The 24,364-nt window shown below is 45.2% G+C and overlaps 1 protein-coding gene across 15 annotated transcripts in view; it reads left to right on the top strand.

The window, feature by feature from the left end:
- Positions 1-24,364, top strand: part of Ggta1 (glycoprotein alpha-galactosyltransferase 1 (inactive)) — a 64,080-nt gene that overhangs the window by 30,560 nt on the left and 9,156 nt on the right. For 3 of the 15 annotated variants that reach the window (XM_048813154.1, XM_048813153.1, XM_048813155.1), the window contains exons 2-8: positions 1,559-1,674; positions 1,920-2,001; positions 8,741-8,827; positions 12,045-12,133; positions 16,257-16,292; positions 17,883-17,945; positions 18,478-18,591. In XM_048813154.1, the coding sequence (XP_048669111.1) occupies positions 1,987-2,001; positions 8,741-8,827; positions 12,045-12,133; positions 16,257-16,292; positions 17,883-17,945; positions 18,478-18,591 (404 nt within the window). In that variant the 5' untranslated portion in view covers positions 1,559-1,674; positions 1,920-1,986. Of the gene's footprint in view, positions 1-1,558; positions 1,675-1,919; positions 2,002-4,098; positions 4,153-8,740; positions 8,828-11,096; positions 11,101-12,044; positions 12,134-16,256; positions 16,293-17,882; positions 17,946-18,477; positions 18,592-24,364 lie in introns of those variants that run through there. The other 12 variants (XM_048813162.1, XM_048813164.1, XM_048813160.1 and 9 more) reach the window with 11 other exon arrangements.

Below are 24,364 nucleotides of genomic sequence, written 5' to 3' on the forward strand. Positions count from 1 at the left end.
GGGGGGGGGGGGGGTTGCTGAGCTAAAGCAGGAGGAGCCTGGGGCTTAGCTCGAAGGGGGAAATGTTTAGGGGTTTTCTTGGTAGGGCCCTAACCCTAAGTAGGGTCAGTCTAAATTTAAGTTTAAGCCAGTCTAAATGTAATTCTAGTGATAGTTTAGCCAGGGTTGATTTTAGGGTTCGATTGGTTCCTTCCACCTTTCCAGACGACTGAGGATGGTAGGGAATGTGAAAAGGCCAAGGAATATTTAGGGCCTTTGAAATGATTTGGGATATTTGGACGTAAACTCCGGGCCACGGTCAGTCTGCAGTGACCAAGGCAACCCAAAGCAGGAATGATTTCTTCGGTCAAGTTGTCAGCTACCATTTGGGCCCTTTTATTTGTAGTCGGGAAGGCCTCTGTCCAGCCGGGGAAGGTATCTACCAGGACCAGGAGATATTTAAATCTCTTGACTGTGGGCATATGGGTGAAGTCCATCTGCCAATCAGATGCGGGCAAATGGCCCTGGGCTTGATGGACGGGAAGGCAGGGGGGTGAAGGTTTGAGTTGGGATTAGACCTTTGGCAGATGTCACAAGAGACAGAGAGGGTCTTTAGGAATTTTGAGTCCTGGGGGAGAGGGGAATATAGAACTCCATGTATTCTCACAGGGCAGAGGTTGGGGTGAAAGAGGTTATGTAGGTCAGTTAGTGGTGGTTGGGGTTTGGGTCTGAGGTGAGGAAGACAGCGTCCTGACGGGGGCCTCTGCCTGTCTGGCTGCCTCATCAGCTTTGTGGTCTCCCTTGGAAACGGGAGAGTTGCAGTGGGGAGGTGGGAGGCCTCCAGCAGGGGCACGATGTAGGAAGCATGAACCAGTGAGGTCCCCGTGGTGGTGAGGAGTCCCCTCTCCTCCTCCCGTCTGGCTGAGTGTGACAAGAGAATGTGGAAAGCATATGTGGCGTTGGTGTAAACGTTAAGGGTGTAGCCCTGAGCTAGGGTGAAGGCCCTGGTGAGAGCGATAAGTTCCACCTGTTGGTTGGAGGCGTTGCCGGGTAGAGGCTTGGCCTCAATGATTTCATTAAGGATACTACAGGGTATCCAGCCCTGCGGGTGCCCTGGTGAAGAAAAGAGCTTCCATCAGTAAACACTGTGCCGGTGGCCTGTGGCAGGGGCCTCCCTCGAATGTGGGTAGGGTGAGGTAGAAGCTCTTCTAGGGTCTACACAGGAGTGGAACAGAGGATGGGAGTGTTTTGAGGGAGAAGGGAGAAGACTGGCCAGATTGATCGGTGGACAGGGTTGAAAAGTCAGTGTAGAATCCTCTACAAGGGCAACTTTATGGGAAAGAATCCTGGAGGGAGGAAGAGTTTGCAGGCCTTTGAGTTCACAGAGGTGATATGGAGAGTGGACTGTGATAGGAGAACCAAAGGTTAGTGTTTTTGATTCTTGTACAAGGAGAGCCTTTGAAGCTAAAGTTCTCAAGCAGGTGGCCCAACCTTTAATGGTTATATCTAGTTTCTAGACCTGACAAACAGCCCATTTCCTAGGGCCTCTTCCTGAAACAGATGTTTATTCTTTTGGCAGGAGCTGGAATGTGCTACCTTCCCTTCTTCTGAGCCCTGCCTCCTTCTGCAGGACCGAGCTCAACAGAACTTTGTTGTTTTGCCTTTTGCTCTGGAAGGAAAGAAGCAGACAATGAGGTATGTGAAATGTTGAAATGATTTGCTTCTGCCAGGCCTGGGTCACTGCGAACTGCGAGCAGGCTGCCGCGTGGACCCACCTGGGGAAGGATCTATTCCCCTAGCCTCTGCCTGGTCCCTGCAGTAGTTTTGGAAGGGAACCAAGTCCCTTTCTCCCCAGGATTGGATCTGGAAGCAGTAGTTGGTGGGATGCTGGCTCAGGGTCTTTCGCTGTAAGTTCTACTTTATTTTGCTTCCTTTGGCAGGATCTCGTAGGGCTGTGGCTGGCAGTGGCTGTGGCCTGGACTTTTCTCTGACGGATCCAAGGTGACAATGCAGAGGCAGGGTGTGAGTCTTGGGATCTTGGGGGTGGGATTTGTGGGTGGACGTGGAGCCCCCTCAGGATGGGGCAGCACCTCCCTCTTGCTTTGGTTCCCTTTGGAAAAATCCTCGCACAGTGATTTCTGGGCCAGGCAGCAAGTAAAAGCTGCTGCTGGATCCAGGCTTTAGATTTCCTGAAGGGGATTCAAGAAAAGGCACTACAAGATGTAACTGAGGGAACAGGTTGTTCTGTTTGTGATGGCTGCATGAGGGTTAGCCATGTATTTAGTCTGAGCCCTGTCTCTCATTTTCCTGTGTCTGTGTTTACTCTGACCCTTATAATGAAAAACAGACCTGAAAACAGGCTTCCCTGCACTTTTCCCCCACGATCGCACCAGGCTTCCTTCAGTGGGGAGGGTTTTCCTGTACCACAGTTTGGAGTGGTTTCAGGATGATATAGCCCTGTCCCTTCCCTCCCCACCCCAGGTACGGTCCTAGGGCTGAGAGGGGCCTGCAGGCAGAGGGTCCACCTTTAAAATCCACAACTTCTGGGTGTGCCTAGTGATCTCAGGCTAGCTACTCCCTTTCCCTAAAGCTCAGTCTGCTCAGCCAAAAGAAAGCCACCATAGTGAGGAATAAACAAGATGATGTGTATGAGGATGCCCCACACCTGATACCCAGGAGCTGAGACAGTCAGGTTCCCCAGGTGGTTCAAGGAAAAGCTGGATCTACAGAGAGTCCAGCTGGTGTTTGGCTAGCTTTGGGTCATCTGCTAAGTAGTAATCATAAGAGGCAAGAAGAGAGGGTGCCCCAAGCAGATATGAATGGCGACTCTGTGGCTAAGCCCCCATGATATGGGCGCACCTTTAGAGATTAAAAGAGGGCACAGAGGCTGGCTCCCTGAATTGAACCCCAGCTTCACCACTTTATGCTATATGACCCTGGACAAGTTATTTAACTTTTATGAGCTTCCGTTTCACATCTGTAAAATATGCTGGAAAGAGTTGAGCCCAGGGCCCGGCCTGGCCTGGCTCAGTCGAGAAAGCTCCAGGCATTGCAGGGCTTGCACTGATTCCATTTGGGGGCCTCCTTAAGGAAAGAAATGCACAGTGGCAAATACAGTATTAGGTATGGGAGTGAATATTGAGACTATGAGAAGGGATATCACAACAAATGACAAAAGGGACAAATTCCCCAAGTATGACAAAAACCCAGAAAATAACACAATAATAAAATGCTGGAAAAATGAGACAAAGCTGGCTCCTCCTTCTTGGCTGCTGGGTGCACCTGTCGTATTTTGTCTGCATACTCTCTACCTCTTATTGTTGTGGGGCAGGTCGCTCAGAAAACATATCAAGTCCCAGTGTTGTCCAAATTGAAGAGTCCTTATTTAGCCGGCCAGCCGGCGGCAGCTCCCCACAGGACCCATAACTGTCTCTGCAAGGAACAGCCCCAAGCCTGAGAATTTTAGGATATTTAAAGGCAAAAACCACATCTGGGTTGATGTAGCTGCAAGCAAACAGGTACAGAAGCTGGATTGGGCAGTTAGCGAGACAATGCAATGGGTACACTGGTATTTCCCACGGGACTTTCCAGCTTGGCATAGCAGCAAGCAAGCAGAGGGAAGGGGGTCAAAATGACCCTAATTCAGTACAAGTTAGAGAATGGTTACTAACATCTAGACAATCAATCTCTGACAAGGTGCATCACCCAAGAAAAATGGAAACCAAAGAGAACAATTTTCATTGTATAAGAATTGCTGTTTTGTGTTGCCAAGCATGCTATGCCAAGTATGCTAGGTAACTATTAATGGGTTCAGGGATGTGGCTTTCCCACAGGAGAAGCATTTCTTACATGATATGGAGTCTCAGGGTAAAATGGAGTCTGTTTGGTCATTGCCCATATAGCCTGGCCCATAACATTCATTATCTTGATGTGGATTTCCTAGTGTCATCTTCAATAGAAGACTGAACACAAGATAAATCAATGTTGCCTCTAGTATAGCTCATCTGTGGTTATTTTTTCTTCTTTTTTTTAAAAATTCTTTTTTTATATATATTTATTTTTTTAGTTTTTGGCGGACACAACATCTTTGTTTGTATGTGGTGCTGAGGATCGAACCCGGGCCGCACACATGCCAGGCGAGCGTGCTACCGCTTGAGCCACATCCCCAGCCCAGTTTTTTTTTTTTCATCACAGAGTTTAGAAGAGTTTCTTTCAGCTTCACGGTTTGTTATTGGTGATGCTATATCTGTAAAGCTTTAGGTAGTTTCTCACTCAGGTGGCTCCAGCCAGGTCTCCAGAGAACTCAACCCTTTGATCCTCTCTGGGCACAGTAAGCAGCTGGACCTCCTGGATGGGGCAGGCATGCGGTGGCTGTGGGGCCAGGACCACAGCACCCCTGAGCAGGGAAGGCAGCACGCATAGTGCAGTTCCTTGTCCTTGGGACCCAAGGGGAGGATCCTGGGCAGATTGTTCCTAGGACCCAGGTGGGTATACAAGCTGGGTCAGCCCTTCATGTCTGCCTACAGAGGCAAAGGCCACCAGACCTAGGCAGTGATTCTTCCAGGCAGGGTCAGCACCCTCTGCCTCTAGGAAGCATTTGGGACTTCCCTACCCCCACCCCAATAGAAATCAGGCCAGGTCTTGCAAGGGGACACATGCAGCGAGGGATCCCATGCCCAAGCTTCATCAGCTCCTGATTAGCCACTTCTGCAACCTGTACACATTGGTTGAGGAATCCTATTATTTGTTCACCGCATCAAGGAATTCACATGGGCACTGCAGCAAGATGTTCTTTATGTGGCCGAGTGACCTATTCTTTTGAAAAAATGAGGCTTCCTTTCCTGCAGCTAATTTCTTGTTGGGTCCTGAGTCAATCAGGAAAGCCTGTGAGGGAAGTCTAGGTCCAAAGACTTGTTTCATAGACAAGGAGACTGAGGCACTAGGCTAACCAACAAGTCTCCTGTGAGAAGCAGTCCTAGCTTCCTCCCCAGCCCCACATTAGCACAAGTACCTGGCAAAGAGGAGGAGCCATGCAGCTGGCCAGGCTGCACCCTTCCCTGAGGGCCAGCAGAGCTGACTTTATCACAATACACAGTGGCTGCTGGTGCCCTCTGCTGCTCTGGAGGACCAAGGATGCTGTCCTAGGCAAACCCACAGCTCTGCGTGCAGGGCTCAAGTCTTTTCCCTTAAAAAGCATCATTATTGGGGGCGGGGGGATAAGAGAGGACAATAGGCAGAGTGGTTGCAATCAGAATGTCAGAATGCACATATGAAATTGTCATAATGAAACCCATTATTTTGTACAATTAATATGCACTAATAATTATATATAATAATACAGAAGCACCATCATTATTACAGCTTCCTTTTGTGGAATTTTCTGACTGCTGGACATGATGTGCTTCATAGTCATGGTCTACTTCTGTCCTTTCCAGAACTCTCTCTGAGGAGGGTGTTTGCATCTGCATTTTGCATATTAGACAAAGGTTCAGAGAGTGAAAGTGGCTTGTTCAAAGATTCTGCTGATGTAGGTCTTAGACTTAGAGCTAACTTTTACCTAGAATGCTGGATCTAAACACCCTCATTTATAATGGATGGCATGGGGGACCAAAAAATGGAATCTCAGGCTGGGGCTGGGGCTGGAACTCAGTGGAGAGCTTGCCTCGCATGTGCAATGCCAAGTTCTATCCCTAGCACCACCAAACAACAGCAACAAAACAAAAAGGAATGGAGTCTTGTCCAGGGTCATCAACATCCAGGGACAACTTACTGTTTCATTTCCTTTGCTACACTTGTCACCACCTGACACTCTACCCTGTTGAGTCCCAGGAATGGAAGAAGCTCCATGTTGGTCTTTACTCACAGGTCTCCAGGTCCAAGAACCACCTGGTGCACAGTAGCTCAGTTCCGTGTCGGTTGTTGGATCCATGGGGCAGCAGAACTGAAGCTCCTCGGGTTCTCCTTACTCATTTGTTCATAAGAACTCAGAATGTACCTGCCTGGGTCCATTCCAAAAGCCCCAAATGCTTGAAACACAAAGCAGTGGTAACCCCTCAGGGATGAGAGAGGTTCCAGGGCACAGTAGAGGGATCATGGGCAGAGAAGAGAACCTGGGCTGGTTGGGCTACAGCAAAGTGAAGGTTTGGTTTCCTCTGCCACCATTTTCACCCTGTTGACTCCTATACTCAGAGATAATGGTGTTTTCAGACCTCTGAGTGCAGGACTATTTAGCTGAGAGTTTTCCCTGTCTACTGGGATTCTTCCAGAGAGGAAGTCTGTTTGGAAGGAATACTTGCACTTCACCCTGTCAGGGTGGACCTGTGAGGTTCTCTGAAGGAGTGTGTGCTGTTCTGAGTGAGACAGGAAGGAGGTGGAGAGGAGAGAGTTAATGTAGGGACCACATGGAAAGGTCTGTCTGACCCTTCAGGGAAATATCAGCAGAAAAGGAGGAGGGGAACACAGAGCAGCGGAGGTGGTAAAATGCTGGATTTATAGTGAGACTCTGCCTTACAAAATGCCCCACATCTTTAGCTTGATCTGCACACGTTCTAGGATGTGAGTGGTTCTATTTGGAAGCCAAGTACAGGAACCGAGTTCTGGGTGGCTAAGTCCTGGGAGTGGTCTGAGAGCAGCCCCTGTGGGGCTACAGAATGGATTTAGAGAGAAACATGAGTGTTAAGTCAGAGTTCTGAGGTGGCAGGAGGTCCCACAGGTTGTGCACCCAGGGCTGGCCGAGTTCACCAGCAGTCGGGCCAGAGGACGTCAGAGCTCCACTCTCCCACTTAAAACAGGGTATTGGTACTGAGCAGCTCTTAATTCTGAGGACTGCCCTTCACAAGAATTTAGAAACAAATTGATGTTTTTTCCCCATTAGGTGACAGTCCACCATCAGTCTTCAGAATTACACAGTTTTGAAAATTCTGAGAGACAAACATAGAAGAAGGACTTTTTGACCACACTGGCTGTCCAATGCCTTGTTTTGTTCACAGAGAAAAAATGTTTAAAAAGTCATGGTGGCTGCCCTGCCAACCCTTCTTTTCCTGGAGACTTGGGTTCCAGATTTCAGGAAGCATGTCGATACCCATTTCTAGTGCTTTGCTACAGGATACAAAATTGGCTCATTCAGACAGCTTTCAATTATAAATCTCGTACCAGAATAAAGGTTGGCCTTAGCAAAAGAGTAAGTAGATTTGAGCCATCTATGAGGGCCAGAAAGAAATGGGTTGCCTCTGATGCTTATTCCTGAAATGAAAACAGGTATCAACACCTGCACATTTGGGGCCGGGATTAGGGAGTGTGCCCGAGTTGGGTTCTGACATGAGCATCAATGTTCTGCACCAGGAGAGTTTTCATGTGGCTTTGTTTAATGCTCTTTCCAGTCGGGAGACAATTTGCATTTGATCCTCAGCAGGTGGGGTTGGTAAAGCTGGCCACTCAGCCAGGGGCACTCTTGCCTCTCAGCACGCTGCATTCTTGTAGCAGAGCCTGGGGCTTGATCAGGGAAAAAGTTAGTCCCACTTCCGAAAGGCTTTTAATCAGGCTGAGACTCAGAACAGATGGGAAAGCTTTTCCAGTCTCTTATTTGCACTTCATTGTATAGTATGCTCTTATTCTGGAATACTCGCTCCTTTTCCTTCAAATACACTTTGAGCACTTGTTAATACCAGGCATTGTGCTGCTGTCTCACTTAATCCTCCCAACAGCCTGTTTTATGAACACAAGTATAAGAACTAGCTTTTTTTTTTTTTTTTTAAAGCATTTATCCTATGCCAAGGCACAGTGCTGAGCATTTTGTAGGCAATATCTGTCATGATAATCACTATTGTATCCCCATTTTAAAGACAAGGAATCAATTTAATGTGGTCTGGTAGAGATCCACAATCCCTTATCAGAAACCCTAGGGTAGACATGTTGGAATTCAGAAGTCTTTGGATGTGAGTTATAAATTGTCTATTATGTAGCATCTCTAGTACAGCAACACCACATAATACATCAATAGTTATGCATACAAATGTTTAAACAGTTTCATTCAGTGGGATAAAGATTGTAAATGTCCTCATATTGATTGGAGCCTTAATACCAATTAGATTATAAAAAGGTATTTGCTTTTCAGAGTGGTTGGTAGTTGTGGATGAAGGCCTGAGGAGATATACAGTTACTTGTGTCAAAGATGAGATTCAAACCCCCATGTACTGCCTCAGATGGAGATCTACGGGCTCCCAAATCCAGGACTCTTTCAGCACTCGATGCTAGTACTATTGAGGCCGACTTAGGTTAGGAGGGGGCTGCATTCCATGCGGCCTGCTGCAGTTTTCACCTTGCTGTGGGCTGTGAGCTGTCTGTGCCAGCTCGCATGATACCTGGAGGAAAGAAGCCCCAGGCTGAGGTTTACATGTGGCCCAGCAGACTCATCTTTTCAGGGTGTCAGGGTGCCACCCATCTCAGTGGTACTGAAAGCTGGAAGTTGTGTCATGGCACTGAATTTAGCCTTGGCTTTTCTCTTTCCAACACAGCTCTTTGTTTAATCCAAGTAGAATAATGTAGTTGAAAGCCCCGTTCCTCCCTTTTCAAAGTGGATTTGATGATAAAAGTGATGTGAGAAAGACCTGAGAGAAAGATGAGGTGATGAAATTTAAGAACTCTCTTAGAAAAGAATTGGAAAATAACCTGGAAATTGGAAAATAACCCCAAAGTGGCCGATCTCAGTGCAAATCTCATTTCATTCACTCACTGATCACTTATTGAGGTCCTCCTGATCTAGGTGGCACTGTGGGAATCCAGGATTCGACCAGGTTCTTGCCCTCCAGAAGCTCCCAGACTGACAGCCACAGACAGGAGACAGAGCCATGTAAGGATACAGCCATGTGTGCCTCTTCCATACAGCACAGCAGAGTGACCAGGCAGCCAGGGAGAAAAGGGGCTGGGCTAGGAGTCAGGGTGGGAGTAAGAGTGGCTTCACAGAGCTATGATACTTGGTGCATTGGCTGGCCACTGTCTCCCCTTAGCCTCCAGATGGCCACACTCCTGATTTCCCTGTGACCCCCTGGGCCTTTCCTTTGCATTTCCTCCCTCAATTGTTGGCATTGTCAGGCTCCAGGCCTGGGCCACCTTCTCCTGCTTCTCTCTTTACCCTCCTTCCCTAGGTTACCTCATTCATTTCCTTAACATCACACACCTTCCACACCCGAGTACCTCCTCCCCTGGCACGTCAGCCCACAGGTCGGCTGAACTCCCAACTTGAATATACCCACTTGCACTTGTCGAAATTAACACATTCAAGTGGAAACTCGGGACTCTTATCCTCCAAACCAGTTCCTTCCCTGACCTGCCCTACAGCTTTAGGAAATGTTGCAATTGTCCACCCAGCTGCTCAAGCAGAATCCTTGCTTCTCTCCCCTCCCTCAGCCCTGATACCTAAATTACCAGCCAATTCCTGCCAGCTCTTTCTCCAAAGTGTGCTTAAACTGATATATAAGAACATAAAAATTGTGCATATTAATTGGTTACCAAGTAATGTACTAAGACATGTATACATTGCATAATGTTAATCATTGGGTAAATATATCTCCTCAAATGTTTACTTTTTTAATGGTGAAAACTTTCAAAGTCCTTCTAGCTTCTTGAAATATATAGTATCTCATTGTTATCTGTAGTCACAATTGTACACCTGAGCTGCTGTTTTTTTTTCTTCTCTAGTACTGGAAATTAAATCCAGGGACTTTACCACTGAGCCACATCCCCAACTCTTTAAAAAAATTTTTTTATTTTGAAACAGAGTCTCACCACATTGCTTAGGGCCTCGCTAAGTAGCTGACCTCAGACTTGCCATCCTCCTGCCTCAGTCTACAGAGTCGCTGGACTGCACCTGGCTTCACCAGAGCTTCTTGCTCCTGTCTGACTATAACTTAGTACCCACTGACCAGCCTCTCCTCAGCCCCTCCCCCACTTTCCCAGGCTCTGATAACCACCATTCTATAGTCAATTTTACAAGATCCACTTACAATATTTTCAGATTCTACATGAATGAGATCCTGTCGGGCACGTCTTTCTGTGCCTGGCTCCAAAGTACATTGTGGTTGAATCTCCCTCTGCTCCTTTCTCTGCCTCCTTTTTAGCCCAGGGCATCATTCTGTGTTCTTCTACTCCATTGTCAGGTATGTACCCCAAAGGAGACAGAGAACAGGCTCAGGAAAAAGCAAAATGTGCTATACTCATAGGACCTAGGCAAAGAGACATGGCACACCATGCATGGACACCAGGGTGGGCAGGAGGGAACAAGGGAACAAGGGAAAACAAGAGGCCAGAGCCCTTATTGGGGTTTCTGTGGAAAGGCAGTGGAGGGCAGGGGGAACAGCTCAGGACTGGTTAGTCGCAATAACTTTGGCAGGCTCTAAGTTATGGGGGGGTCTCTAATAGTCTGGTCCTTGGCCCCGGGATGATGAAGGCCTATTCATATTGCTACCTGGCATTGCTCTAGATTGGCTAGTGTGTGTGTGTGTTAGTCAGTTTTTTATTGTTGTGACCAAAATACCCCACAAGAACAACTTAGAGGAGGAAAGATTTATTTTGGCTCACGGTTTCAGAGGACTAAGTCTATGGTCAACTGGCTCCAAGACAGAAACTTCATGGTAAAAGGGTGTGGCAGAGGAAATCGGCTGAACTCATGGCAGCTGGAAAACAGAGAGAGAGAGAGAGAGAGCAAGACAGGCTAGAGGCCTCCAGTGACCAGCTTCCTTCAAATAGGTCCCAATTCCCAGTGGTCCATGCAGCTATCAATGGATCATTAATCCACAGATGAGGTCAGAGCCTCATGACCCAATCATTGCCTGAAGGCCCCACCTCTGCACCTTGCTGCATTGGGGACCATGAGTTTCTGGGGACATTCCAGACCCGAACCATAACCATCTGTATATCCAAGGCATGTTCCCTCCTGGCCCTTGCTCTCCCTAAGAACTGGAGAGCCCTGGGAAGGGTAGTCTGTCCCTACCCAGAAAATATTTTAAAGATGTCTAAATGTAAATACATCCATCCCTCTCTTTGGCCATTAGACGAATCTGTGCCTCTCCAACTATTACTCCTATTCCCCTGATATCCATCCTCCACAGCCCAGCAGGCAGAAAGGTCCCTCTGAGTGACGCTGGATCTTGTTATTCTCCGCCTTCAAAAGCTCTGGTGGCTCCCTGTCCTCCGCCCCACCTACACCTTCTAAGGTTCCATCTGCCCCTGCTCACCCATCTTCTTGCCCACCACCATCCCTCCTGTTCCAACCACTCTGAGACCAGTATATTTCTCTTGTTCAGTTTTTATTGGTTCTTTTGTTTTCATTCCTTAACCACAGAAGCTGCTTCTCCTCTCCACTGTTATTAGATTCTCTTCCTTCTCATGGCACACGTCATGCTTTTTCATCTTGTCTTTATCCCTTGACATTCAGTTTCCATGTCCCTTTAGCAGGGAGCCATCCCTGACCACCTGATCATTCAGGTGGTATTTCCCAATCCATTATTCTCCACACAGCACCCCTTTCCTTTTGATCACAAGTTCACGCAGTAATCCAAAAAAATCCATGTACCTGCTGTGTGCCAACTGCTTGCCTATGAGTGTGGTCGGGCGAAATGTCTGGGGCTGGGAGGTGGGGGAGGCTTAGATTGTAAAGGACTAGGGTCATTTTTCCCCCTGTGCAGGGGACATGTAGTCAGTACACTTCCCTGCAGTCACATGTCAAGGTCGAGCTGAATTGGAGGTAACTGGAATTCCTGGGAACCATTTTCCTCCACTCCACTCTCCTACATCAGTGGTGGATCAGGATACTTTCCCCCTAAGCCCCAATGTGGTCCCATGTGGCCTTGGCATCCCTCCCACACAGGCAGCCTCCTTGTTAACTGAGTTGGCCTAATTTGCCATTGCAGGCTCATGTAATTTAAGGTAGAACACCCTCCTCAGCCCTAGTTAATTATTCATGAATTTATCCTCTTAGGATGTGGATAGAAGCATTTCTTCAAAACCATGTATCACTCTGGATTTCATTACATTTAATCTATTTTTCTTCTCTTCTTCCCTCTCCCCAGGAGAAAATAATGAATGACAAAGGAAAATTAATATTGTCAATGCTGATTGTCTCAACTGTGATTGTTGTGTTTTGGGAATATATCAACAGGTAATTATGAAACATGATGAAATAATGTTGATGAAATAATGCTTTGATTCTGTTTTACTAGTTAGAGCCAAGTTATCAAGTAAAGTTAAAACTGAGATTAACTGAAACCATAAATAATGGGGCCCACCCTTCTTATCTTCCTGGATTGTTGTTAAAAATCACCAGGCTCCCAAGTAACTTCTGGCTAATTAATCATCTTCTTCCTGCTGTGTTCCCATTATTTTGACATTTATACTGGTAGGCTTGATCCAGAAAGAGGGAAATTAATTAAGCTCCAAATGTGATCTGAAGTGGTTTATATGATTAGATAAAGAAATTATCTTAAGAAATTTCAGACAGGAATTCCATGAGAAATCCACCCTGAATTTTGCAATTCTAAGATATCTGCAGAGTTTAACAGAACAATTTGAGTTATTGACTTTTGCTGCAAAAATACACACTGAGTTGCTGGTGATTCATTTGTGCCAGGCTGAAACTTCTGGGTCTCTCCCTCTCTCTCTCTTTAACTCTGGAGAGCAGAATGAATAGAATGTTTTTGAGTTTTCAAATTGATCTGCAGACTACTCAAATATAAGAACTACCTCTGTGCTTTTGAAACCACCTTGCCTTGGAGATTCTAGCTAGAGAGGCTTCTGACCAAAAGTCTCCACATACACAGAAATGTGTGATGCTTTTGACTTGAGATATAATGATAAAACTCAGCCTTCACTTTCCAGTAAGTCCTCTGTGCTGAGTTGTCTCAGCACCATTATTATTTTCAGGGTGAAATGTTTTAGTGGCCCTCAAGTTCAAGATGGCAGCCTGGTGTAACATTTAAATATTACTTTTAGACATCAAATTCTAAGATTAAATGAGTCAGCAGGACTGTCTTTGCTACTAAAAAAAGAACTGCAACTTTGGGTGCATCAATAGCAGGAGGAATCTCCAAAATGCAGAAACAAAATCTTCAGATGTGGACAGATATAGCCACTTCTAGAATGTTCTTTTGTTTCATTCTGAATCACTAATTTTAAGGAAAATAGGACAAGCTCAAGTGTGGTCAAGTTAAAAGCATCTGGAAACTAGGTCTTTTGAATTGAGGAAATTAGTTCAAAGAAGAGATGACTCAAAGTTAGGTATGGGGACCTCCTCGGTGGCCTTGGGAAAGTTACTCAACTACTCTGTTCTTTGGTTTCTCTACCCTTAAAGGTAGGGAATATAATAGTACCTGCTTCATTGTGATTAAATATTATTGTGTACAGAGCACCAGGGCCAGTGGCTGGACTTCATAAGCATTCAGTAAATGCCAAATGCCATCACCAGCATCTTCCTCCTCAGCTCAGGCCATTATAACAAGATGCTATAAATTGGGGGCCTTAACAACAGGAACTTACTTCTCCAAGTTCTACAGCTGGGGAGTCCGAGGTCAAGGCACCGGCTGATTTAGTTCCCATATAAGGGCTCTCTTCCTGGCTTGCAGACAGTCACCTTTTCCCAAAACATCCACAATGATGGACAGCAAGCAAGTTATAGTACTCCCTCTTCTTATAAGGACACTAATTTTATCATGGAGCCCCCATCCTTATTTAATCTAATTATCTCTCAAAGGCCCCACCTCCAAATGCCATCATACTGGGGACAGGGCTTCAACACATAAATTTTGGGGGGACATGAACATTCACTTCATAACAGTCACAACCATCATCATTTGCTGCTGAGGGCAAAACATGATAAGGGATTTTGACTGAGAAAGATGACTCCAGCAGTCACAAGCAAAAGAACATGAGCCCTTTGGGGTGCTTGCTGGAATACTTGCTTGGCTGACGGTTTGTCTCCGAATCTGAATACTTGATTGGATAATTTTGCTGTATGTTCTGAATTGTAGCCAGATTTGTACTTCCATATTTGGGAACCAAAGGCTTAAATGTGTATATTAGCCTTGGCCTCTCAGAAAGGGGGTTATTTTTCAGTGCTGGGCATGTTCTTTCAGCACAGTGGCTATAGCAGGTTCTGACTGTTCCTTGGGGCCATCTTTAGGCACCTGGACTTTGGCTGCATCTTTCTTTGATGTGCAGAATCCACCTGTCTGCACAAGGGAGCAGATGGTTGCCACTTTAAGAACTGGTCATGAGATAGCCTAAGGTGACCTGAGGACATTACCCTGAGAAGGATGGGTGGCACTGAGTTCGGAACAATCTTAAAAACAAATAAATTGGGGCTGGGGATGTGGCTCAAGCTGTAGCGCGCTCGCCTGGCATGCGTGTGGCCCGGGTTCGATCCTCAGCACCACATACAAAGATGTTGTGTCCACCGAAAACTAAAAAATAAATATTCAAAAAAATTCTCTCTCTCTCTCTCTCTAAAAAAAAGCAAATAAATTGAACACATCTACCAAGTAGTTAATCGAAGCACTGTTGTCAATAAAGCACTCTGAGAGAATATCACCCAGGACAGCATTTGATTTGAGGCCGGATGGAAAAAAAAAATCTTAGACTTAAAAGTTATGATAATAGTGATGCTGATAGCATCACTGTTGGCTCATTAAGTCTTTTGACAGCAGGTACTAGTTTCTAGTGTGAGTTTGTGTGGCATCATTTCCAGTTCTTATACTAGTCCTGCACAGTTGGTACTTTTCCAAGTTTCCAGATAAGGACATGAAGTTCCCAAATGGTAAAAGTTAAGGTTCGAGATCACATTTTAGGAAGAGCTAGATCTCGGCTGTCTGCAGCTCAATCTCTTACCCACTACACAGCCTTCATTTAGTTGAGACTCCATTTTTCAAGTGACAGAATGGGGACCAAATAGGTGAAGTGTCTTTTTAGTGAACTTATGTCCCTGTTGTAACTAGAACTCAGATCTCCTGATCCTTTGTCCCCAACTCCTTCCGGAGCTCCTCATCTGTGCTGAGTGATATGAGGGATGGCACATGGGCCAAGTAGAACCCCTGCCCTCCAGATATGATCTGAATGGGGCAACAGGATGTGTGGATAAATAACCAACGCTACTAAGTAGAAGAATGACAGAAGTAGAGGAGTACTTGTGATTGCTTATGCTTTTCTTCATGGTGCTTCTTGGAGTATGAGGTTGTGTAGCCATGTGACTATGTGACCAAGGTCTGCCTTCCCTCCTACATTATATGTTCCACAAGGTTGAGGACTGTACTGGTCTTGGCCAATGACCTATCCCAGCCTCCCTGCTTTCATGAGTTGAAAAAATGCCTTTGGGGACTGGTCTGAGGAAGGCTATGCACTGGGGGTGGTAGTAGGCCTTGCAACTGATGCTCTGTTTTCTGGGTGCCGCAGTCTGGCTGGGCACAAAATCACGAGCCACCACACAGCTTGTAGATTCAAACAGCAATTCTTTATTCCCGAACTCACACCGGCACTCTACAATCACGTTCTGGGGAAATCCACGTTCTCTGCCCAAATCCACCCCCACTGGGCTTCTGTCTCCCAAAAAATACTGTCTGAATCCCGTGAGAACTCAAGGGGAACTCAGGCAGCAGGATTCGCCCTATTCCCAGCAGGAATAACCTTAAACCTGGAACCACCCTAAACCCGGATTGTCCTAAACCGGGAACGCCCTAAACCCCATCCGCCCTGATCCTTGAGCAAGGTCACCTTACATGTAATGACACTGCAAATGACCTGGGTCAATATGGAGAGTCCTTCCTCTAAGCAACATTGGGTAGGCTGACAAATAAATTGCCATGTGTCATTCTTACTTAGCAATGGCCCTCAGCATCTGGGTAAAGATAAATCCTCAGTGAGGAGTGGCTGGGCCAGGGTGCTTCCACCTTCCAGGCCTTCTTCATTGCCAGACAGCTGAGTAGGCTGCAGGAGGGGACCTTCTGTGGAGCCTCTGCCCCTCAGTGAAGCCACCCCTGGGCAATGGAGAACTGATTATTTAAAAAAAAAAAAAAAAACACAACTTGAGATTCTCCAGATGCCCTCTTCCCCTGGAAATCTGGAAGCAACTGCAAATGGAAATTCCTATTTCCACTAGGTATATCTCAGAGGAAGGTGGAAACTGGGAGAAGCTAAAACCTGGCTCTCTGCTCAGCCCAGGGCTCAGTGATAATGGTTACAAAATAGCCTTTCTTGGAACTAAAAGTAACATGTTTTTATTTCTCCTTTGCTCTTAGCCCAGAAGGCTCTTTCTTGTGGATTTATCACTCAAAGTAAGTGCTTTGAATTCTAGGTGTCCATTGGCTGACTCCCATATGTGCTCTCTGACCGTCCGCAGTCTCTTTGCACCAGCCAGTGATGCGCTCAGGCCAAAAAGGGGAAAGGATCCTAGGAATCTGGGGCTCTGGATTGTATTCCTCCAGCCCCCAGACTTGTCTTTATAGAAGCACAACTTGTGTTTTGCCTTGGGTTCTTATCAAGGGCCTCTTTAAGTGGTGTTTTTTTGGGGAATATTCCTGTTTCACTGAGAAAAAGAATCTGGGAGATAATCTCCATCATTCTTCTCTATATATGTTGTCTAAAGAACTGTGTAAGAGCAAGAAAAAAAGTTTGGGTTTTTTTATTTTTTGTTGATATATATATATATGACAGTAGGGTATATTTTGACATATGATCCATACCTGGAAGTCTGGGTTTCTTGATGAATTAGTGTGTATCCTTTTTAAAAATTTTTCACTTTTTTTATACATTTATTTTATTTGTTTATTTTTATGTGGTGCTGAGGATCGAACCCAGTGCCTCACACATGCTAGGCAAGCGCTCTACCACTAAGCCACAACCCTGGCCCCTTTTTTTTTTCCCTCACTTTTTTAAAAAGAAAATGAGAGCTGTGTGTGCAAATTTTTTAAAATTAATTAATTTTTGGTACTGGGGATTAAACCCAGAGACATTCACTGAGCCACATCCTCCAGAGCTTTTTATTTATTTATTTATTTAAATTTTGAGACAGGGTCTCACTAAGTTGCTGAGGCTGGCCTCTAACTTGGGATCCTCCTGCCTCAGCCTCTCGAATCACTGGGATCACAGCATGAACTACTACAACCAACTAAATCTTTATTTTCCTATCTTTGGCATGGCTGCTAGGAAGCTCTGAGTGCATGTTCTCAGCAGTTTGCACCTGGTATTACTTCTGGTTTTTATCCTTACATTCCATTTGAATTGCTCAAATCCACTCAGCCAATATCTCAGCTGTAAATTGAAAATAAAGGTAAAACTTTTATTGGGGATGACCAAGGTCATGTGCAATTACATACCTGGGTGACTAAGTCAAGGTTTCAGATGATTCTTGAAAATGTGCTTGGTTTCTTATTCACACTACAACTCATTACAGTCACTCTCAGCTTATCAAGCTCTTATCCATATGGTATTTTATTCAGTCTTCAAAATTATCTTCATGGCAGGTTTATTATTGTTATTAAAAACACTTTTCAGAATAGAAAGTAAAAATTCAGAGAGGGACAGTGTCCTACCACAGTCGTACAGCCGGTGAGTGGCAGATCCGGAATTCAGGCTTGTGTGTTTACGGAGGCCCCCCCTTGCCCTCTTTCTCCCCTGTCCTGCTAGGGCTCACTGGATGAGTGGAGTGCCGAGCTGCCCTGGGGACACCAGGCCGAGGGGTCTTCAGCTCTCTTTCCTCCCATTCAGCTAAAGGATTTCACTTTTGTTTTCATATTCTGAATTAGCAGCTTAAAATTAATTTTTTAAATAATGATCTCTGCTATTAAAAAAAAAAAGTTTGGGATCCCTCTAGTTTGGGGACTGATCATTTTCTAAAAATGTTTACATTCTTTTTCACTTCTTAGGGACCCAATTGGTGACGGCAGCATTCAGAAGGGCTGGTGGTTTCCAAGCTGGTTTAAAAATAGGTAAGGAGATCAGACTATGGATATGTTTGTCCATCCAACCAACTTTTGTGGAGAATTCGGTTGAAATGGCTCCATGTTCATGACTTTCCCAGTCACTTATATTTCTTGCTTATCAAAATTATACAAGGAATCCATTTTGTGGTTGGGCTAGGACATTTAATTTCCAGATAACTTAAGAGTGAGGCGTGAGTGGAAGTTTAAATGGAAGGAAAGAAAATCATAAACCGAAATGTTCTTAGGAGGGCTATTTTAACAAGTCTCCCCTGCCCCCTAAAATAACTCAAGGATTATTGGGTCATTAAGCTGCTAACTGCTAACTTGGAAGGCTAATAAGAAAGACGAATACTGCGTGTTTTCATCTCAAGTATGTTCTTGTGAATAAATGCTTAGCATCATGAGCCTATCTCCAACCAGTGCACTTGGTACATGCACCCTCTGCCTCAGGACATGTTTCATGAGATTGTCCCCCACTGCCCTGCCACCACACACCACCCTCCTTGACTTACCTGTCTTTCTTCCCCTTTGTACTCAGGACTTACAATTACCAGGGAGATGAAGAGGAGGATATAGAAAAAGGAAAAGTGAAGAAACAAAGAAAGGAAGATGAGGATGAAGAGCTTCAACTGTGGGACTGGTTTAATCCAAAGTAAGAAGTGTGGCTCCTCATGCAGTGGTTCCAGGGCTCACCAGGAGTGGAGCAGGCCGTGCAGGCAGCTCTGAGAACATCCCTGACTTGGGAGAAATGGTCTTAGCATTTAGCATTAGACTTTAGATAAGACTTTGGATAAGAAACAGGGACCTAGGTACTTTGAATCCACTGTATTGAGCAGCACAGTAATTCTGACAGTAAATGGCCAATGGCAGCTAACCAGTCACAAAATATTAGTGCTAGAATGGGGTCTTTTTTTTTAAAGAAAGAGTGAGAAAGAGAGGAGAGACTACTGCTTGAGCCACATCCCCAGCCCTAGAATGGGTCTTTTTTATAGGCCAAAGATATTGTGGAAAGCCACAGGATTGGGAATTGGGGAGAAATTCTGAGATTAAGTTAACTCATTTTTTAAAAATGTCATGGAAGGGCTGCTGTTGTGGCTCAGTGGTAGAGCACTCACCTAGCCCTTGTGAGGCACTGGGTTCGATCCTCAGCACCACATAAAAATAGATAAATAAAACAAAAGTATTGTGTCCACCTACAACTAAAAAAAATTGTTTTTAAAAAGTGTCATGGAAGGGCTGGGGTTGTGGCTCAGGGGTAGAGTGCTTGCCTAGCATGTCTGAGGCCCTGGGTTTGATCCTCAGCACCACATAAAAATAAATAAAATAAAGATGTGTCCATCTGAAACTTAAAAAAAAAAAAGTGTCATAGAACCATAAATTCATTCATTAAGAAACCATACAAAAAATGTTTCTCAAAACTTACAATGTGCTGGGTGCAGTAGTGCACACCTGTAGTTGGGCTCAGGAGGCTGAGGCAGGAGGATCACACGTTCAAAGACAACCTTAGCTACTTAGCAAGACCCTATCTCAAAATAAAAAATAAAAAGGGCTGGGGATGTGGCTCAGTGGTTAAGTGGTTTGGTACCTGGGTATAATCCCTGGTACCAAAAAAAAAAAAAAAAAAAAAAAAAAATTTNTGTGACTGCTGGAGTCATCTTTCTCAGTCAAAATCCCTTATCATGTTTTGCCCTCAGCAGCAAATGATGATGGTTGTGACTGTTATGAAGTGAATGTTCATGTCCCCCCAAAATTTATGATGCTGCTGAGCGTGGTAGCATCATTGCTACCATGTAGTAGCTGAAATCCCAGCAACTACAGAGGCTGAGGCAGGAGGATTGAAAATTTGAGACAAACCTCAGGAACTTAGACACTAAGCGACTTCATGAGACGCTTTCTCAAAATGAAAAATAAAAAGGACTAAGATGTAGTTCAGTGGTAAAGTGGCCTAGATTCAATCCCTAGTACCCATCCCACCAATCAAAACAAAACAAACTAAATCTTATGATGTGCTTGTTGGTACTTCTCAAATTGTCAGTAACTACTCATTTGTGTATTCAGAAACTAGCTTATTAGATCAAAACTAGCTTTTTAAAAAATTAAAATAGAAGACCAAAGGGTAAGTATTATTTAGTCGAATTTTTGATTCTGTATATAAGAGTATGTGCATGCATTTGGTTGTGATATAAAATGTATTTCATGAGTTATGGTAAAAAATATACGTGGCAGACATTGTGTTAGGCACAGAAGACAGGTGAAATCTCCCAATATGGTTGTATTCAAGAAGTTCATGGTCTTGGGTTCGAGTCTCAGCACACACACACACACACACACACTCACAAAAGAAAAAGAAAAAGAAGTTGTTGTTCTTCACTTGGATCTTGTATGTGGGATAGATATGAAACTAATATTTGCCAAGATTGGTAAGGAGATGTGATCAGTAACTGGCAGGATGTGGTTTGGGGGCTGAGGAGACGGAAGTTTTTCAATGTAACTGTGAGACCTGAGAGATTGGTGGGTGATGATGTCATTGACCAGGAAAGGGAATTGAAGAAGAAATGCAGGCCTGAAAGTTCAGAGAGGTGACAAGCTCCATGAAGGCTGTGCGTGGATCCATGTGCTTATGGGGCATCTAGACAGAAAGTCTCAGGAGCCAGTGTAGGGTGTGGATTGGAGGCATCATCAGACTACCTGCCAGAGGGATCTGTGGGCTTGGATGAGGCCACCCAGGGAAAGGCCATCTGACATTGGCATCCAAGTAGCTGCAGGAGGAAGAGGTGTTCAAATGGAGGAGCAGGGAGACCAGTAGGAGCAGGAGGAGGTCAGGAGGGACCAGTATCCATTCCTGTGTGAAGGATTGTGGGTTCCGGGGACTGAATATGTTGTTGCAAGTCTGTGTATTGTTTTGGAGTAGAAGATTCATGCCAGTTTGGAAAAGATGAGAATTTTGACTTCTCATCTGTCTTTTGGTGAGTTGGATAACAGGGTAGCCACCTATGAGATGCTGAACCACTACTAGAAATGTAAGAAGATGGAAGCATTATATTTTGACAAGCCCTTTAGATCAGAGAACTGAGGCCCCAAAAGGGCAGGCAGACTGGATGAGACAGAAATGGTGACCAAGCACCTTTTAAGGAGGATTGGATAGTTCTACTATGGCCTCCTGCTCTGCTGAGTGGGACTTGGAAGGTGGGGGCCAAGGCTGAATTGCTAGGGGAAGAAAGGAGAGAGACCACGGCTGCCAGCTGTCACTGTGTCCACACTCTGCCATGCATGGCTAGACCTCACCTCCAAATGAATGGCAAACAAATATTTAAACAATATCAGTCTGAATCAGCACCAAATTAAAGCCTTCTTGGGGCACCAGTCTATTTCTAGCATAATTGTATGACTGGATGAAATAATTAGCAAATTTCATATTAGTGCATCCGTTTCTGTGAAACACCTCAGACATATCACAGTGTATTGTGCAACCTATTTTCACGGCATAATCTCCTACCTTGCCTCCTCATTTTCTTCCTCTCCATTCTCCTTTCTCAGCCTCCTTGCTAAGGCCATCTCCTTCTTCTCAGCTATCAGGTATTAGTCATGGGGCTAAGTGTACCTTCTTCTCTTTTCTTTGTGCACTATGTTCCAATATGTTTCCTTCCGTTTCCCTGGCATCATACTCCACCTATGAGAGAATGACTCTCACGTTTGTATCTTTAGCGCAGATATTTCCTCTGAGCCCTGACTTGTGTCTACCTGCCCACCTGGCATCTCTGCATGTCTCACATGACCCAAATGGATTTCTCAATTCCACCCCACCCTTGTTCTTCTCCTCATTTCCCATCGCAGTAAATAGCTCAAGCCAGAGGCCAGGAGATGTTTTCCTTTGTCCACCCCATAGTCTAACTCATTAGCATGTTCTGTTGATCATTGCTCCCAAATCCCTCCCACATCATTCCCTTCTCTGCACGCCATAGCTGCTATCTCTGTTCACATTGCCATTAACTCTTTTGCTGTCTTGCTGTTTACCATGCAGCTGCTTAATAGGTGGTGTGTGTTCCACATCCTTTTATACCTACTTCATGGTTCATTGAATTTTAATATTTTCTCTAACCAACCCTTGGGTACCACATACATGGATCCATAAATAAAGACAATTAACAAGCCGCCAATAACCTAGGAACATGTGTGTTTTGGTTGCAGAAACCCTATAATGTTTCAGGAAGCTTTTGGCCTATAATGATGGAACTGCAGACGCAGAGGTCACACAGTGGTTTGGAAGGAAGACCTTTGGGCAGCTCTTTGCTGGCATTTCCCCCTCCTTTTAGAGCCCCATCCTCATTATCTTGGATGTTTCTGGCAATTGACATTGTCAAAGACAAGCTTTTTGCACATGCGTGGGTTGTCCTAAGTCGCCTCTTTTGCGAGGCGGGTGGGGGGGAGTGAGTTTTCATGATTGAGACTCCTTAATTCACAGCTTCGCCCAGGAAGCTGATCCCAACCTCATCCTCCCTCTCTCCCTGCACCTCCTCTTCTCCACTGCCTTCCTTACCAGGCTGTCATCTGGCTGTTAGTCAGGGTCACTGGTATATGGGAATTGTCAGTGGATTTGAGTAACTAACAGCTGGGAAATAGCACACCTTAATTCTAAATTAAACATTAATTTTTAATATTGCTACTTTTTCTTCCTGCCTGAAGGTATCCTTCCCATCCAAGTAATCAAACTGGATACTGGGTTTCTGACTTCTTTTTAGAAGATGTGGTCAAAGTGATCCTGCAGTTGAGGAGCACGCACTTGACGACCCATTGGGACTGTCAAGATTCTCAAGAGGCAGGACTGTTCTCATTTCCCTCATCCCAGTACTTAGTCCCAGTTTGGCCCTTTATATAAATTAAATGACCAAAAGCTTAGTCCCCTTCTCCTTCTCCTAGCCTTACTCCATTTATTTGTAAAATGGCTGATGACAGCATCCACTTCATAGGGTGGTCATGGAGATTAAATGAGAGAGCACGAGCCAAGTACTTGGCCCCCAGGGGCACAGTAAGTATTAAATAAGTGTGCCTGCTCCTCTTTTTCTTCTGTTTTTGCTAGTTGTATTACCTGATTACCAAATGTCTGGTTCACATACAACAAGCCTTAGCAAGAAGGCTGGGCTAGAATTACCGAAAGATCCTCTACAGGCTAAAACGAACCCTGCAGTGAATGAGGTGGATGCCTGAGAGAGCAAGGAAGCTCAGGTTCAAAAGCACTGGTAGGAGAATAATGAGCCCTATGTGCATGTTTACATTGTCTTTTTCTGTCTGGGGGCAGGTTGAAATTTGTCGTTTGACAAAGCTTAGGGTTTTACAGGACTAAAAGCACCACTGGAGCAAAGTCTTGAGGGTCTTTTGTGGCTGGTCTCATGTGACCCTGCTGAGGCTGTTGGGAGAGGCCAACACATAGTCTGCGGAGGGCCAGGTCTTCACACAATTGCTCTACCCTTCAGCAAAGCAGAGTTTTCCACGCTGAGCCTGATGAGCAAGGCTGGGTCATGTTAAGTTTCTAAAATCAACAACACAAGAGCTCATCATTTCCTAGTCTTTGTTGTTGTTGTTGTTCTAATTAGTTACACATGACAGCAGAATGCATTTCAACTCATTGTATACAAATGGAGCATTTCCCAGTTTTCACTGGTGAAAATACCAAAGCTGCTGAGTGGACGTAGTGTTACCTTCAGACCAGGACAAAACTGGGTTTAAACCCTAATTTCTTAAGCACAGCAATTAAATGTCTAGGTAAGAAACAATATAGGGTGGTGGCTCAGAGTACCCAACTCTAAGATTTACCCCTTTATAGCTGTGAAAGTACTTAACCTTTCTGTGCTATAGATGCTTCATTGGTAAGTTGGAAATCAAAGTCACCCTGTCTCAGAAGGATGAACCCTTTGCACAGTGCCTGGTCACACAGGAAGTGCTCAATGTATGCTAGTTGCTGTCATCAGTGACTAGTTATGTGGCCTTGCTCAGCTTCTCTGAGCCTTGGTTTTCTTATCTGGATGTCACACAATACATCACAGGACTGTTGCAAGGACTAAAGGAAAACAGGTTGGTGCAGAGTCTGTACATGCGCCTTTCACCGGGAGCAACTATGTTCTCCGTGCAGCAGGAACACCTGGAGTGCTATGGACTGAGCCAAGTCTCAGGCTCCAGACAAGCTGAGCAGCCAGGAGAACAGGCTAAAAGTACCCCACTCTGTCATCTCTGCCACACTGCGCCATGCTGGAGGTGGCCCAGCTATGTCGGCCCAGAGGCAGACATAGGCTGGGTGGGAGGGCAGAGTCAGCAGAAGAGTTAGAGAGTGCAGAGCTTGTGACAGGGACAGGAGGCACGGGGGAGAATCTTCGGAGGCTCCTCTGCCCCTCTGAGACTTGGGTGAGGCAGGGGTAACCTAGCCTTGCCCA

The sequence above is a fragment of the Marmota marmota genome, unplaced genomic scaffold, assembly GCF_001458135.2.
Source record: "Marmota marmota marmota unplaced genomic scaffold, marMar, whole genome shotgun sequence".
Taxonomy (NCBI): domain Eukaryota; kingdom Metazoa; phylum Chordata; class Mammalia; order Rodentia; family Sciuridae; genus Marmota; species Marmota marmota.